Source organism: Myxine glutinosa, chromosome 5, assembly GCF_964187855.1.
Source record: "Myxine glutinosa chromosome 5, kmMyxGlut1.1, whole genome shotgun sequence".
NCBI lineage: Eukaryota > Metazoa > Chordata > Myxini > Myxiniformes > Myxinidae > Myxine > Myxine glutinosa.
In genome coordinates this window covers 49,391,811-49,410,100 of record NC_136265.1, presented here as the reverse complement: position 1 = coordinate 49,410,100, position 18,290 = coordinate 49,391,811, and the positions used below count along the sequence as shown (strand labels likewise).

At 45.2% G+C, this 18,290-nt stretch overlaps 1 protein-coding gene across 1 annotated transcript in view; it reads left to right on the top strand.

Annotated features, from left to right (window-relative positions):
* Positions 1 to 17,553, top strand: part of CPPED1 (calcineurin like phosphoesterase domain containing 1) — a 32,414-nt gene extending 14,861 nt beyond the window's left edge. The window contains exon 5 of the mRNA XM_068117149.2: positions 16,540 to 17,553. Coding sequence (XP_067973250.2) covers positions 16,540 to 16,748 — 209 coding nt within the window. The 3' untranslated portion in view covers positions 16,749 to 17,553. The remainder of the gene's footprint in view (positions 1 to 16,539) is intronic.
* Positions 17,554 to 18,290: the final 737 nt, after the last annotated feature.

Genomic DNA, 18,290 nt, shown 5'->3' with positions numbered 1-18,290 from the left:
TATGGGGGGGAGGGGGTGGGAGGGGACAGAGGAGCATGCATGCAGGCAGGCAGGCAGGTCGGTGTGGACGAGTATGAGGATGGGTATCTGGAGAGCTTTCATTTTTAGTATACTGCGAGGGTGGGGGAGGGAGGTGGGGGTGAGGGGAGGGCGAGGTTAATGGGAGGGCGAGGGTAATGGGAGGAGGGTGGAGGGGCAAGAGTGTGGGGGAGGGGCAAGGGTGTGGGGAGGGGCAAGGGTGTGGGGAGGGAGTAACGGGGAAGAGTGGCAGAGGAGAAGAGGATACATTTATCCTTGCGGAGAGGGCTTTAACCTCAGCATTGCCCAGGTGAAAAAGGTGAAAATTGGAAAGGTAATACCCTCTGCCGCCACCACCAGTAGGTGGTGCTACATGGTACACATTTACATGGACAATTTATTCCCCCCCTCCACATCCTCGTGAGGCCACAGCTACGTGGCCTATGCTACCACGGCCCCCACACAAAGTTGTATTTGTATCCAGAGCTTGGAGCTTGTAAATTAAGATGTGGCCGTGCATAGAACACACACACACACACACATATATAAATATATATATATATATATATATATATATATACATATATATATATATATACAGTGATCCCTCGTTTATCGCGGGGGTTACGTTCCAGAACCCCCCGCGATAGACGAAAATCCGCGAAGTAGCGACCATATTTTTATTTTATTATTTATATATATTTTAAAGCTTTATGACCCTCCCCACACTCTTATTAACCTTTCCCATACTCTTATAAACACTTCCTATACTCTTAAACACTTTTTACACTCTTAAACATACGTAATTTTAACAACATATAAAATTCTAATGGGTACTCACCATTGAAGATACTGTAGCGACCCATGGGTTCCCCAAGCAAGACCAGCATTAGAATCTCCTTGCTCCAGCCGGTGACGTCACCGGCGGGGATCCCCGGCGCCAGAGTGGCTGGTCACGTGACCGCCAAAGCGTGCCGCGCGTGCGGGTATAATCAGCTACACCTGTTGATCACGTGACCACCAAGCACGCCACGCTTGAGAGGCGTGGCTTTCGGTTTCTGGTTGTGCTTTATAATTCAGCCCAATAAACGGGCTTTTCAGTGTTCCCGAGTTGGTTTTGAGAATAAATATCTTCTCGGACGAGTTTGTGTCTTGCCCGTCATTTCGTCCGTGTCAAGCAAGAGCCCCGGCTCTTCAATACTACAACTTGCGTGATGAAGATGATGATGAATTAGCTGTGCAGTACTGATGACGATGAAGGTGATGACGATGATGAATGTACTGCACAGCCAGAAAGAGCATTACAGTTACCCATTACGTGGGTAACTAGCGCAAGTGGCAGCTGCCGCATCTGCGTTTTCCATACGCACGACTCTTTGTCTCTTTGTCTACTCTTCTACTGTACACTATGTACAGTATTTCATTTCTTGTAATATGTTTTAAATACTGTATTTTTCTTATTTTTTTACGTTTTTTCATTTTTTAGGCTAGAAAATGCTTATTTTACCACAAAAATATTTAAAATAATAGTATATAAAAATACATTTATACCGCAAAATCCCGCGATATAGCGAAAAATCCGCGATATAATTTTACATATACTAGCGAAAAAAACCCGCGATGTACCGAAGCCACAAAAAGTGAACCGCGATATAGCGAGGGATGACTATATATATATATATATATATATATATATATATATATATATATATATATATATACATACATATATATACAGTCATGTGAAAAAGTAAGTACATCCCATGTAAAGTTTTGACTTTTTCAACATATTTCAACATACAGCTATTTGATCTTCATTTCAACAATATTGACAGATAAAGGTGATATAATATAACAAATATCATGAAACATTTACATTTTGTAGTCCATTGTATAATTTAAATAAACATAAATGCAAATTTCGCATGTGGAAAAAGTAAGTACACTCTTGGCTCTAACAGGTGGTATTGCCCCCTTTGGCAGAAACAACCTCAAGTCGGCGTTTCTTATAATTGTCTACCCGTCTCTGACATCGACTGGGAGAAATTTTTTCCCACTCCTCCATGCAGAATTCTTTCAGCTGTGTGATGTTTGAGGGGTTTCTTGCATGCACAGCTCGTTTCAAATCCCCCCACAACATCTCGATGGGATTTAGATCCAGGCTTTGACTTAGCCATTCCAGAACCCTCCATTTCTTTCTTTTCAGCCATTCCTTGGTGGATTTACTGGTATATTTAGGGTCAATGTCATGTTGCAAGGTCCGCCTGCGGTTGAGCTTCAACTTTCCGACAGATGGCCTCACATTATCCTCGAGCACCCTCTGGTAGAATGAAGAATTCATAGTGGATTCTATGATGGTGAGCTGCCCAGGCCCTGATGCAGCAAAGCTGCCCCAAACCATAACATTTCCACCACCATGCTTTACAGTTGGTATCAGGTTCTTGTGGTCAAATGCTGTCTTTGGTTTTTGCCAAACATGTCTTCTTGTACTGTGGCCAAATAGCTCTACCTTTGACTCATCTGTCCAGAGCACATTGTTCCAGAAGTGCTGGTCTTTGCCCAGGTGTTCATTGGCAAACTTTAGTCTTGCCCTGATGTTCTTTCTGGACAGCAAAGGTTTCCTCCTGGCACACCTCCCATGTAGATCAAATTTGTGCAGCCTCTTTCTAATGGTAGACTCGTGCACATTGACATCAACAGTGGCAAGAGCTACCTGTAGGTCCCGTGATGACATTCAGGGGTTCTTAGAGACTTCTTTCAGCATCTTGCGGTCTGCTCTCGGGCTGAACTTCCTGGGGCGGCCTGGCCTGAACAAGTTGGCAGTTGTTTGCAATCTTCTCCACTTGTAGATGATCTTCCGGACAGTCGAATGATTGATTTCAAATTGTTTGGAGATCTTTTTAATTCCCTTCCCAGACTCGTCGGCATCTATAACCTTCTTTCTAACGGCCTCAGAGAGCTCTTTTGATCTAGGCATGGTGACGCCGCACACTTCAACAACAAAGAGCAAACCAAACGAAATGTCTGAGGTTTAAATAAGACAGGTTCCTCCAAGATCCTCTCTAACGATGTTCTAATCATTTGCACCTGAGCTGGTGCACCTGATTCTAATTTTAGGTATTTGAAGTTGTGATAAATGTCGGAGTGTACTTACTTTTTCCACATGCAAAATTTGCATTTATGTTTATTTAAATTATACAATGGACTACAAAATGTAAATGTTTCATGATATTTGTTATGTTATATCACTTTTATCTATCAATATTGTTGAAATGAAGATCAAATAGCTGCATGTTGAAATATGTTGAAAAAGTCAAAACTTTACATGGGGTGTACTTACTTTTTCACGTGACTGTACCTATATATACCTTGCCTGCCAAGCTCCGGAGGAGCCATCTAGCAGTGCGTCATAATTGAGATCTTAGTTCAGATACTGTCACAAGTGTATCGGAAACTCAGTTACCGACCTGGTTTCACCCTTGTTGGGGCTTCATCAGGGCAACGCAATGAGTCTTGCATACACTTGTGAATCTGAAAACCTTTCGGTTATAAACCAGTCATTATGCGATTCCATACCATCGGTGGTGAACCGCCATTAAGGTGTCCCATCCAGCTGTCGATGCACCTTAATGGGAGTGATAAGCACCGCCTGCCACACGGTACATTACCTCTGGTATCCACTCATTATATGGAGTCGCCTGGATGCGGTTGGGAGTAACCAATCAGAATCTATAATTTCAGTTCTCCAACCTAATGAGCGCATGCCGTGACGTCACCACCATGTAAGTACGCCTTGCCTGCCAAGCTCCGTAGGAGCCATCTGGCAGTCGGAGCCATCTAGTAGCGCGTCATAATTTAGATCTTAGTTCAGATAGTCACTATTGTATGCAAAACTCACAGTTACCGACCTGGTTTCGCCCTTATTGGGGCTTCATCAGGGCAACGCAGTGAGTCCCTGCATACACTTATGAATCTGAAAACCTTTCGGTTATAAACCAGTCATTATGCGATTCCATGTCATTAAGGTGTCTCATCCAGCTATCGCTGCACAGCGATAAGCACCGCTTGTCTCATGGTACATTACCTCTGGTATCCACTCATTATATGGAGTCGCCTGGATGCTGTTGAGAGTAACCAATCAGAATCTATAATTTCAGTTCTCCAACCTAATGAGCGCACGCCATGAGGTCACCGACACGTACAGTCACGTGAAAAAGTAAGTACAGTAGTACGCCCCATGTAAAGTTTTGACTTTTTCAACATATTTCAACATACAGCTATTTGATCTTCATTTCAACAATATTGAGAGATAAAGGTGATATAACATAACAAATATCATGAAACATTTACATTTTGTAGTCCATTGTATAATTTAAATAAACATAAATAAATTTTGCATGTGGAAAAAGTAAGTACACCCTTGGCTCTAATAGGTGGTATTGCCCCCATTTGGCAGAAACAACCTCAAGTAGGCGTTTCTTATAACTGTCTACCAGTCTCTGACATCGACTGGGAGAAATTTTTGCCCACTCCTCCATGCAGAATTCTTTCAGCTGTGCGATGTTTGAGGGGTTTCTTGCATGCACAGCTCGTTTCAAATCCCCCACAACATCTCGATGGGATTTAGATCCGGGCTTTGATTTGGCCATTCCAGAACCCTCCATTTCTTTCTTTTCAGCCATTCCTTGGTGGATTTACTGGCATGTTTAGGGTCATTGTCATGTTGCAGGTCCACCTTCAGTTGCGCTTCAACTTTCCGACAGATGGCCTCTCATTATCCTCAAGCACCCTCTGGTACAATTAAGAATTCATAGTGGATTCTATGATGGTGAGCTGCCCACGCCCTGATGCAGCAAAGCTGCCCCAAACCATAACATTTCCACCAACATGCTTTACAGTGGGTATCAGGTTCTTGTGGTCAAATGCTGTCTTTGGTTTTCGCCAAACATGTCTTCTGGTACTGTGGCCAAATAGCTCTACCTTTGACTCATCTGTCACAGAGCACATTGTTCCAGAAGTGCTGGTCTTTGCCTAGGTGTTCATTGGCAAACTTTAGTCTTGCCCTGATGTTCTTTCTGGACAGCAAAGGTTTCCTCCTGGCACACCTCCCATGTAGATCAAATTTGTGCAGCCTCTTTCTAATGGTAGACTCGTGCACTTTGACATCAACAGTGGCAAGAGCTACCTGTAGGTCTCGTGATGACATTCTGGGGTTCTTAGAGACCTCTTTCAGCATCTTGCGGTCTGCTCTCGGGCTGAACTTGCTGGGGCAGCCTGGCCTGAACAAGTTGGCAGTTGTTTGGAATCTTCTCCACTTATCGATGATCTTCCGGACAGTCGAATGATTGATTTCAAATTGTTTGGAGATCTTTTTAAATCCCTTCCCAGACTCATAGGCATCTATAACCTTCTTTCTGAAGGCCTCAGAGAGCTCTTTTGATCTAGGCATGGTGACGCCGCACACTTCAACAACAAAGACCAAACCAAACGAAATGTCTGAAGTTTAAAAAAGACAGGTTCCTCCAAGATCCTCTCTGACGATGTTCTAATCATTTGCACATGAGCTGGTGCACCTGATTCTAATTTTAGGTATTTGAAGTCGTGATAAATGTAGGGGTGTACTTACTTTTTCCACATGTGAAATTTGCATTTATGTTTATTTAAATTATACAATGGACTACAAAATGTAAATGTTTCATGATATTTGTTATATTATATCACCTTTATCTATCAATATTGTTGAAATGAAGATCAAAGTGCTGTATGTTGAAATATGTTGAAAAAGTCAAAACTTTGCATGGGGTGTACTTACTTTTTCACGTGACTGTAAGTACGCCTTGCCTGCCAAGCTCCGGAGGAGCCATCTAGTAGTGTGTTATAATTTAGGTCTTAGTTCAGATACTGTCACAATATAATGAGTACACATATAATGAGTGGATACCAGAGGTAATGTACATGTGGCAGGTGGTGCTTATCGCTCCCATTAAGGTGCAGCGATAGCTAGATGGGACACCTTGAGCTCGTCACCACATACAAGGCTTTCATCCGCAGCTCAATGGAATACTGCTCTCCCCTCTGGGCTGGTGCTCCTGCCTCACACCTAGCTCGGCTTCACGCTGTTGAAACCAAAGCGTTCAGAATCATTGGAATCTCCCGCGATGAAGCTACCTCCGAGGGCCTTTCACTTACTCACCGCAGGCAGGTTGGTGGTCTTTCTGTCTTCTACCGACTCCTCTCCGGCCTTGCTCCTCCAGCTCTCTCTGGGCTCTGTCCCCCATATATTCCTACAGGTCGCGCAAGATCTGCCTGCAACCCTCTTAGGGTTAAACTGCCAAAATCAAGACTCTGCTCACCTTCACTCCTTCATTCCTCTTTTCTCTCGCCTCTGGAACAAACTCCCTCACTCTCTTCAATCCCACTCCTCCCTCCAGGTCTTTAAAACAGCTGTTCACCACCATCTCTTATCTTCGCCCATCCCAAACTTTGATCTTTTCTATCCCCGCTAATTTCACCCCAAATCCACTTTTTTGAAATACCAACTTCTTTCCTGTAAGTCATTGGTGCCCTTGTGTTTATACTTCTCCCCCCCACCCCCTTCCCACGCCGCCTCCCCCCAAGCCCTCTCCCTCCCACACATTCCCGATGTCCCTGCTCTCAAATGTTGTGTTTATGTGCTTCCCCTTCTCTCCCCATCTTGTCTACCGCTCCCCTTTTTATATACTTTGTTTGTTTGTCTGTTTGATTTGTTTGTGTGATAAATGTTATTTCTTTCACGAACCTCGATTCTGTATACGAAAAAAAAAAAACCTTAATGGTGGTTCACCACTGATGGTATGGAATCGCTTAATGACTGGTTTATAACCGAAAGGTTTTCAGATTCACAAGTGTATGCAAGACTTACTGCATTGCCCTGATGAAGCCCCAACAAGGGCGAAACCAGGTCCTCAACTGTGAGTTTTCTATACACGTGACAGTATCTGAACTAAGATCTGAATTATGGCACACAGCTAGATGGCTCCTTCGGAGCTTGGCAGGCAAGGTATATATATATATACACACACACACACACACACACACACACACACACACACACACACACACACACACACACACACACACACACACACACACACACACACACACACACACACACTACATGACCAAATGTATGTGGACACCCAAACATCACACATCTCATTCCAAAATCATGGCCATTAGTATGGAGTTTGTCCCCTCTTTGCTGTGAAACAGCCTCCACTCTTCTGGGAAGGCTTTCTACTAGATGTTGGAACATTTCTGTGGGGATTTGCTTCCATTCAGCCACAAAAGCATTAGTTATTTTGAAAACTGATGTTGGGCGATTATGCTTGGCTTGCAGTCGGCGTTTCAATTCATCCCAACGGTGTTCGATGGGGGTTGCCGTCAGGGCTCTGTGCAGGCCAGTCACGTTCTTCCACATCAATCTCGACAAACCATTTCTCTGGACCTCGATTTGTGCACGGGGGCAGTCATGCTGAAACAGGAAAGGGCCTTCCCCAAAATGTCGCCACAAAGGTGGAAGCACACAATTGTCTAGAATGTCAATGTATGCTGTAGCGTTAAGATTTCCCTTCACTGGAGCCGAGGGGCCTAGACCGAACCATGAAAAACAGCCCCAGACCATTATTCCTCCTCCACCAAACTTTGCAGTTGGCACTATGCATTCGGATAGGTAGCGTTCTCCTGGCATCAGCCAAACCCAGATTCGTCCGTCGGACTGCCAGATGGTGAAGCGTGATTCATCACTCCAGAGAACAAGTTTCCACTGCTCCAGAGTCCAATGGCAGCAAGCTTTACACCACTCCAACCGACACTTGGCAATTCGCATGGTGATCTTAGGCTTGTGTGCGGCTGCTCGGCCATGGAAACCCATTGCATGAAACTCCTGACGAACATTTGTTGTGCTGACGCTGCTTCCAGAGGCAGTTTGGAACTCTGCAGTGAGTGTTGCAACCGAGGACAGACGATTTTTATGCACTACACGCTTCAGCACTCGGCTCTCCTGTTCTGTGAGCTTGTGTGGCCTACCACTTTGTGGCTGAGCTGTTGTTGCTCCTTGACGTTTCCACTTCACAATAACAGCACTTGCAGTTGACCGGGGCAGCTCTAGCCGGGCAGAAATTTGACGAACTGACTTATTGGAAATGTGGCATCCTATGATGGTGCCATGTTGAAAGTTACTGAGCTCTTCAGTGCGGCCATTCGACTGCCAATGTTTGTTTATGGAGATTGCATGGATGTGTGCTTGATTATATATACCTGTCAGCAATGGGTGTGGGAGAAATAGCCAAATCCATTAATTTGAAGGGGTGTTCACATACTTTTGGGCATGTCGTGTATATATATATATATAAATATATATATATATATATATAGCCTCGTGAGCATACCAAAGTCTGCAGCCACGGCCTAGTGTCAGGTGTGCTTACATCTTCTCTATTCATTAGACGTCCTACGGACGTAAATGAGCACTCATTTCCCTCTCCACACGTTGCACATAATGTGCAACGAATTTAACCTTCATGCACCTTGTATTTATTGTTATTTTAAAAAACGCTTCTGTACACCACCCTTGAGGCTTGATTTGCATGTCACCATCTCCATTTTGTGGTAGGTCGTCATGATGAGCTCCAAAAGGAGAGAAACCATGGTTGACAACTCCACGGTCCTTTACTCGTGACCTTAAAACTGGTATTTAAGATAGACTGAGTAGATGTCCGTGAAGCTATCCATGTAGGAAGTATTCGCTATCCGTGTAGGAAGTCTTCGCTATCCATGTAGGAAGTCTTCGCTATCCGTGTGGGAAGTGACTTCCCACATCTGCACCACCTAGCTGGAAAATGAACGTCATGAGACCTTACGCGATGCCTTGCTGTGTTTATGCATTGGGCTCCGACCGTTGGATGGTCCACCTGCAATCATTTGTACTGACATTGATCCAGGCTTCCAGGCTCTTGTCAACAATGAACTCTTCCACCAGTATAGGCTCTCAATATAAATAGGTAGAGTCAAGATCTACAACAAAAACCCTGGAAGAGCAATCCAAGAACTGGAGTCCGCGCTATTACACTAAGAACCATTGGGAAGCATGGTGTTTCGAGAGCAAACCCTTGCCGCTGTCAATTGCTACTGCTCCTTTAAACTCTTGCCTTCGATCCAGAGGCCTGTCTGCACATGAGATGTGGGTCCGACCTGACCAGTTCTCCATTAATCAAATACCCATGACCGACCGGGACCTGATTATTTACTAGTATTTTCGGTGGAAATGCAACCATCCTTATGGTGAGAAATCCAATCCATCTTCTGGCACATTTCATGAGATTCCATCAGCAAACATCGGTGATCTTGTGTACTGGATTGTGATAGTGGTCGCCATTGAAGGGATATGATGCAACTTGAGAAGATTCACTGGATCCCGACTTGGGGTTGCTTCGTATCGTGTCAAAAAGTCCGAGTGCCACAAGGTCCCTGCATGGGATCCATGACCTACTTCCTATCCCTTAAATGCTGTGATTGCCTTTTTAGATGAATAAGATGATCCGCCCCCAGTGCCGGCTGTACCTCCAACACCACCTCTCATCCCATTCATTCTATCTACCTCCACTGAGAAGCCTCCATCACTGAGATGACCTTGCCATACAACAACCCTTCATCATGAAGTGCAGCAACACTTGATGAACTATCTTGTTTCTAGTGCACATGTTGAAGGTAACAGTCCACCTCCCTCGTTATGCAGTTCAGAGCATCAGCGCTCCCTTCCCAAGCCTCTGGGCGATTTCATTTTGAATTAAATGTCTCCCGTACTTACAATGGGGCGGAATAACCCCCAGGTGCCGAAGGACAGTCTATCCGAGGATGGCACCTCTTTCTAACCTTGCTTACTTACCTCTTTTGGTTATGTTACCATTAACAGTATCGTTAACATTTCCATTTCCTTTGCATACGAAGTTGAGGCTCGTGGAAGGCTCTTTTTTTTCTTCTTTTTTTTCTTTTTCTTTTTTTTAAATACTGAATCGAGGCTCGTGAAAGAGCTGACAACCACGAGGGAAAGACAGCACAGGGGGACCACGAGGGAAAGACAGTACAGGGGGAAACATTCATTAAAACACATTCAACAAAAAAACATCCAGGAGCACAGCACAGGGGGACCACGAGGGAAAGACAGTACAGGGGGAAATTCATTAAAGCACATTCAACAAAAAGACATCCAGGAACACAGTACAAGGGGACCGCGAGGGAAAGACAGTACAGGGGGAAACATTCATTAAAACACATTCAACAAAAAGACATCCAGGAACACAGTACAGGGGGACCATGAGGGAAAGACAGTACAGGGGGAAACATTCATTAAAACACATTCAACAAAAAGACATCCAGGAACGCAGCACAGGGGGACCACGAGGGAAAGACAGTACAGGGGGAAACATTCATTAAAACACATTCAACAAAAAAACATCCAGGAACACAGCACAGGGGGACCACTAGGGAAAGACAGTACAGGGGGAAACATTCATTAAAACACATTCAACAAAAAGACATCCAGGAACACAGCACAGGGGGACCACGAGGGAAAGACAGCACAGGGGGAAACATTCATTAAAACACATTCAACAAAAAAACATCCAGGAACACAGCACAGGGGGACCACGAGGGAAAGACAGTACAGGGGGAAACATTCATTAAAACACATTCAACAAAAAGACATCCAGGAACGCAGCACAGGGGGACCGCGAGGGAAAGACAGCACAGGGGGAAACATTCATTAAAACACATTCAACAAAAAGACATCCAGGAACACAGTACAGGGGGACCACGAGGGAAAGACAGTACAGGGGGAAACATTCATTAAAACACATTCAACAAAAAAACATCCAGGAACACAGCACAGGGGGACCACGAGGGAAAGACAGTACAGGGGGAAACATTCATTAAAACACATTCAACAAAAAGACATCCAGGAACGCAGCACAGGGGGACCGCGAGGGAAAGACAGCACAGGGGGAAACATTCATTAAAACACATTCAACAAAAAGACATCCAGGAACGCAGCACAGGGGGACCGTGAGGGAAAGACAGCACAGGGGGAAACATTCATTAAAACACATTCAACAAAAAGACATCCAGGAACACAGCACAGGGGGACCACGAGGGAAAGACAGCACAGGGGGAAACATTCATTAAAACACATTCAACAAAAAAACATCCAGGAACGCAGCACAGAGGGACCACGAGGGAAAGACAGTAGAGGGGGAAACATTCATTAAAACACATTCAACAAAAAAACATCCAGGAACACAGCACAGGGGGACCACGAGGGAAAGACAGTACAGGGGGAAACATTCATTAAAACACATTCAACAAAAAGACATCCAGGAACGCAGCACAGGGGGACCACGAGGGAAAGACAGTACAGGGGGAAACATTCATTAAAACACATTCAACAAAAAGACATCCAGGAACACAGCATAGTTTATAAAGGATTTATAAAGCAATTTATAAAGCTTTACATGCATATGTGAAGGTTAACCTTTAATTGAAGTTTCACTGATTGTGTTTAATGGCCTTTTGTGATTGGTAGTTTGATGTTGACCTGCACCTCACATTTTCTTGTTTTTGCTTTAAAAATTGAAGGAGTATTCATGATTCAAAAGAAAAGTAGTCTCGCCAGTATTATTATATTCTGGTTGTTAGGGAAGTGACGCGTCCTGGCCACGCCTCCCCCTTACACGGAGCCTCGGCTCTGATATGGCCAAAAGTATGCAGACACAAACACCAGGAGTAGAGTGGCGTGGAGCGAATAAAGAGCTGCTCTGTTACCTGACAGAACAACGTTCCTTTGTGTTTCGATTGTACGATACGCATCGGGAGTTGACTACCTTAAACTGGCGGTGTATTAAATTATTCCAGTAATGTTTCTCTTTTCCATTTCTTACAGCCTGAAGCACACCAAGCCAAGCCTTCAATCACACTGGCTTTATTTATGGATTATCACACGAAAAATCTCTTCCTACACATAAAACAAAGAAGGGAGAAGAGAGGGAAAAACCAGAGTAGGCCAGCACGAGAGGGTAGGAGTAGGCAGGTCCTAGAGTAGGCCCCAAGGCAGGCCCAGTGGTCGGCCCCAATGCAGGCCCAGCACGAGGGTAGGAGTAGGCAGGTCCAAGAGTAGGTCCCGAGGCAGGCCCAGCAGTAGGCCCCAGTGCAGGCCCAGCGGTAGCAAGAGTTTAATCCAAGTCAACCGTCAAGTACAGAGGTGGCCGCAGGGGTTTATCCGGCCCAAGTCAACCTTCAGGTACAGAGGTTTCCGCTGACAACTCTACAAGCACACGAAAAAGCACTCAGCCATAAGGCCTCTTCCAAAATGGCCACTCTCTCCTCTGCATCACCTTCCTGGCCCCTCCCCTGCCCCACAGCCAATCATAGGCTTTATACCCATGGACCAAACCACTTGGTCTAACTCACAGGGGGGTGGGGTGGTGTGGAAGGAAGAAGAAAAAGGTCACAGACCGTAACACCAGCCCCCCCTTCAATAATATAACTTTACCCCAGGCAAAGTTTTCTTTTACAAAGGCAGGTACACACCTTTACAAAGGCAGATTAGTTTCAACACAGCATAAACAGTGCAATAAACAAACAGCGACATATCGTTGTGACATTTACAGGCATCAGAGCTAATACGCATGAGACAGAAATTATCTTAAGCTCGAGATGGAGCATCTGCAATGACATTATCTCGACCCAAAGTATGTACAATTTTCAATGGGTACGGTTGTACTAAAAGCCCCCATCGGTTCCCTCTCAGGTGCTTGTAGAGCAACGCTGTCTAATTCGCTCGAGTCAATATCTTGATGCTTTGGAATTTAGATGACCTACCAACTGGCCGGCTGAGGTCGGCCTCACGCTCATAGCATATTAACATGGCACAGTGGCACACCCGGCGGGGTTTCCATCTGTCATGGGTCCGCACCACGTAGTTCACCTCACTCAGCTTTTTTTCGACCAAGTAGGGACCACTAAACTTTGCCAATAGTGACTCCCCAGGCAGAGGTAGTAAAACTAGCACTTTGTCTCCAGGCCTAAAATTACGAGTTGTCACATTCAGGTCAAAACGGGCCTTCATTACTCGCTGAGATACTTTCAAATGTTCCTTGGCGACATTGCAGGCGGTGGTAAGTCTTTCCCAGAAAGTACATACGTAGTCCCGAAGGTTAGGGTTCTCAGTCTCGTCGAGGAATCTCTTTCACTACTGGGGAAACACAAACCCTATCGCCAGCCAAATCATTTCCCAATTGGAAACTAGTACCGTCTATGGGGAGAGTGGGGACTATTCCTACCATCACGGGTCCTGTGACCAAATCAGACTTCAAGTTCACCCTATGTAAGGGGACTGGGACATAACGATCTGCAATGCCCTGGATTAAGGCACTCGCTTTCCTCGAACTACTCAAAGTCAATGGTAAAATATTAGACAACATCAATGACTGGGCTGCCCCAGTATCCCTCAGAATAACTACGGACTTGACTTTCCCGTCCCAAGACACTTGACCCTTTGACACAAAGGGTTTATAACGTCCTGTATGGGGCTCGTAAGGTCAGCAGTATCCTCAGCCTTAACTGAAAGGGCACGATCGTTGTGGCTGTCCACTTTGGTTCGAACCAATGCTATAGGTCTGACAGAGTCTCCCTGCTTCTCCTCCCTTTGCAATTTCCAACAATTCGACTTCAGATGTCCCCTCTGTTTACAGTAATGACACGTGGGGGCCGTTGCCCGGTGAGATGCCTGACTCGACCACTGAAACTGTCTACCCAGAGACGGCCGCACCAATGGACCCCGATGGTCTGTCCACTCCCCCTCTGACCGGTCCTCACTAACCCCCTTCTTGTTATCCCAGGTAGTACCGTAATGAGGAAAACCAAGGCCTCTCTTATGGGTACGTTCACAATCATCTGCACCAACAGCAGCTTTTTTCGACTCATCAACCTCATGATCTATAAGGTGTGTCCTAATGTCCAAGGGGATACCGTTCCTAAACTCTTCCATCAAGATAACCTCCCTTAGATTACCATAGGTCCTATCCACTTGCAGAGAACGATACCACTGATCAAAACTCATTTCCTTCTCCCTCGCAAATTCAACAAATGTCTGCCCATCCTGTCTTTTTAAGGTTCGGAACTTCTGACGGTATGCTTCTGGAACTTGCTCATAGGCTGATAACACAGCCCTTTTAACAGCCTCATAGTTCTCCAACTGATCCTCCGACAGAGCTGAATACACTTCCTGGGCTCCCTACGAACCCACTCTGTAGTAGCAAGGTCCAGTAGTGTACAGGCCACTGAAGACGTTTGGCTATCTTTTCAAAAGACAGAAATTTTTTTTCCACCTCCTCCTTGTTAAACTTGGGAACAAGCCTAATGTTCCAAGCCACATCAAAGGAACGGGGGAGCTCATTTGGACCCCCACCTGAATCGATGGAAACCGGTTAGGCCTGTCCCACCTGAATTTCTAATTTTCTTAACTCAAACTCTCGTTGCCGTTCTTCTTTTTCCCTTTCCCTTTCTTCTTTTTCTCTTTCAAACACTTTGCTTTTCTTCTTTTTCCCTTTTCCTTTTCTTCTTTTTCTCTTTCAAACTCTTTGCCTTTCTTTGTCTTCTAACTTTAGTCTGAGCTGTCTTTCTACTGATTCTATCCGGGCTAATTCCAACGCTTCACTCCTCAATTTTACCTACGGTTCTAAACGCATGCGACTGACAATAGACAAAACAATCTCCGCCTTTTTCATACCAGATGTCCCACTAACCCTGAGATGGTCAGCTACAGCTCGTAACTCTACCTTACGTAACAGTTCTACATCTTGCACCAATAGCCCCTTCTTCTCCACAAATTCCTTCACTTCAAAATCCATCTCCTCAGCCATGGTGTACGACTGCAGTAAATATAGAAGTTACAGCACCGTAAACAAAAGTCAAATTATCTGCCAATGAGAAAACTTACTAATGCGCAAAGAAAACAAAAATGCAAGACGGGTATCATATAATCCAGCTCCTGGACAAGCCCCCAATTAGTTACGGCCTGAAGCACACCAAGCCAAGCCTTCAATCACACTGGCTTTATTTATGGATTATCACACAAAAAATCTCTTCCTACACATAAAACAAAGAAGGGAGAAGAGAGGGAAAAAACCAGAGTAGGCCAGCACGAGAGGGTAGGAGTAGGCAGGTCCAAGAGTAGGCCCCAAGGCAGGCCCAGCAGTAGGCCTCAGTACAGCCCAGCGGTAGCAAGAGTTTAATCCAAGTCAACCGTCAAGTACAAAGGTGGCCGCAGGGGTTGATCTGGCCCAAGTCAACCTTCAGGTACAGAGGTTTCCGCTGACAACTCTACAAGCACACGAAAAAGCACTCCGCCATGAGGCCTCTTCCAAAATGGCCACTCCCTCCTCTGCATCACCTTCCTGGCCTCTCCCCTGCATCACCTTCCTGGCCCCCTCCCCTGCATCACCTTCCTGGCCCCCTCCCCTGCATCACCTTCCTGCCCCCTCCCCTGCCCCACAGCCAATCATAGGCTTTATACCCATGGACCATACCACTTGGTCTAACTCACAGGGGGGTGGTGGGGGGGGGGGGGGGAAGGAAGAAGAAAAAGGTCACAGACCGTAACACCTTGTTCTCCTGACCCTTTCATTTATTTATTAAAATGTATTCTCACCATTTGTGAGTTGGCTGTGCACAGTTCGTGTTTTATTTTTGGCATTATCACCCCTAAACATTAAACACATGGCGGTTGGGAGTTTGGCACCAACTTCATTAGGAGGTCATATAAAACCCACAATACTGTTCCTCAGGGTTGCTCGGCCCCATAATATTGAATAAACGAGGAACTTTTCGCCGAGACAGATTTACATTCGTGTTTTCTATATGGTGAAAACCGAAGCAAAGATCTATTCGGCTTTCCCGGTGGGCGAAGTATAGTCTCTTGTGACTATATCCAGCCGTTCCATCCCAGAATTGGGGGCCGTGCGTGTGGTAGATTTGACCCCGTGCCCACCTGGGAGTCTACCATAGCTCATCAGGATTCAGCTCAGGTCACTGGTACCAGTCCGACAAGCGTTACAATATCTTTTTTTTCTTTGGCTTTTACTAATCACATTGTTTGGCCAGATCCTTGAGCTAGGCCATGTTGCTTGGTTAAGTTGTTTTTTGTTTTCGGTTTATTTCTGCGGTTTGGGTTGTGGGGGGTGGGGGGACAGGCAGAAGGAAGGAGATTGGAGAGGTCGAGTGGAGATGGCGAAAATGGTCTTGTTAAAATGATGGAACGTACGTGTTACTGCATGATAGTTTCTCATTTAAAATTCCATATTTAGAGAGAGAGATCTGGGGTGTGGGGTGAGCATTTCTTGAGGACGTTATCTTACTTTAACAATCGGGATTTGATTGGGAAATCGTGACGTGCTTTGCAATGACAATTTTGGCATGTGCTTGTCACAGGTGTCACTGCTGTGCTTGCGGGCCATTACCATCGCAACGCCGGGGGCTCTGTGGGACCCATTGAGATGATCGTCTCGTCAGCCATGGGCTGCCCACTGGGCCAGGACCCACCAGGATTACGGCTCGTCACCGTGACCAAGGAAAGCATCCACCATTCGTACTACGCCATGGACAAAATACCGACTCAGATAGACCTTGGGCCTTGCTAGCCGTAGATGTGCTGCATGGGCCGGGTTTCATCTTGTCATTAAGCATCAGGTTTCATTTTTGTTTCTCATTGAATTTATATGATAATTCCCGATAATTTTATTTGCTTTTTTTGGGATGCTTGTCATATTTGTTTCAACATGCGGAGGTTATGCCAAAAGTTCCTGATGTGGTACTGGGTGTTCACCAACAGAGCACGCTGCAAGCGGTGCTGTGCGGCTATGTTCAAATGGGCTATACATGCATCTTAACGCATGCAGTGGATGGAAGGAGTCAAATGAGAAAGGGGAAACGGATGATCAGGAGGAGAAGGCAAGAAAAGGGAAAGAGATTTGGGAGATGAATGACAAGGAGATGAGTGGAAGCATGAATTCTGCAATTTTCATAAATGGTGACAGTAAATCTTTCCACAGCAAAACTGTCCTTAAAATCCCCCCTGACCTCTCAAGACTCCTCGGAGATGTCACAAATATCACCACGATGATGTTGGTGCCACAGCATTCTTGTTTCCCGCCTCCAGATTGAACCGTACGTAGCATTATTTGAGGGTATCATTTCAGGGGCAAAGGCTTGAGTTTGTCACAATAATTCCCCCGTCCATCGCACCACGCAAAGACATTAAAAACAAGAAAAAGAGCAATCAGAGATTGCAAACCCTCGCCAGGATGTATTTTCAGTGGTTTTTAAGGCTTTTGTGTTGAAACAAATATGGCGGCCAAACCACGTGACCAATGACGTCATCATCATTTTTTTCTGAACTAATTTATTCCTAGATTATTATGCTCAATAAATTTCATCTTGATCGGATGAAGTTTTGTACTTGTCAAATTATGACGTCATAATGGAGGCACCTATGACATCATCATTAACATATTTTATTCCCCATGGAGAGTTCTTTACAATGAGCCATGTCTCAATTTTTTATATTCAGCGCTTTCGGAGATATAGAGGTGCAACGTTTTTCGGTTTTTCCAAGATGGCGACCGAACCACGTGACCTATGACGTCATAATTATCATTTTAAAATTCTACAGGTGGAGTTGCACCTATGGTGAAAATGTCCTGTCAATCGGACCAACGGTTGCAGAGAAAATCGTATTTATTCTGTGCGGACAAACAGACAAACAAACAGACAAACAAACGGACTCAAATGCAGTATCCTCTCCTCTGGCCAGGGTAATAAAAAAAAAAGCATGTCGACACACCACACAAAGCTTCTTCTCGTGTTGTATTGGAAATCGATCTGGAAGGATTTAAAATCGGATAAAAATAACCGTAGAGTCCTAAAAGACAGAAATCCACATGGAATGCAGGACGAGCAGTCACTGTGTGGGGTTGGGTGAGGCATGGGTTCAAGCCCTTGTATACACATCGTGAACAGGGAGGCAGCACGGTTATGGGGAAAGGGAGTTTGGTTTGGCGTTATATTTGGGAATTGGGGTGGGGGTGGGATGGGGTCAAGGGAGTGGGGAGACACCATTTGTAGACATTTCCACCGGTACTTACAGGCAGCAATCATCACATCGCCCCTCGTGCCAGAATTGG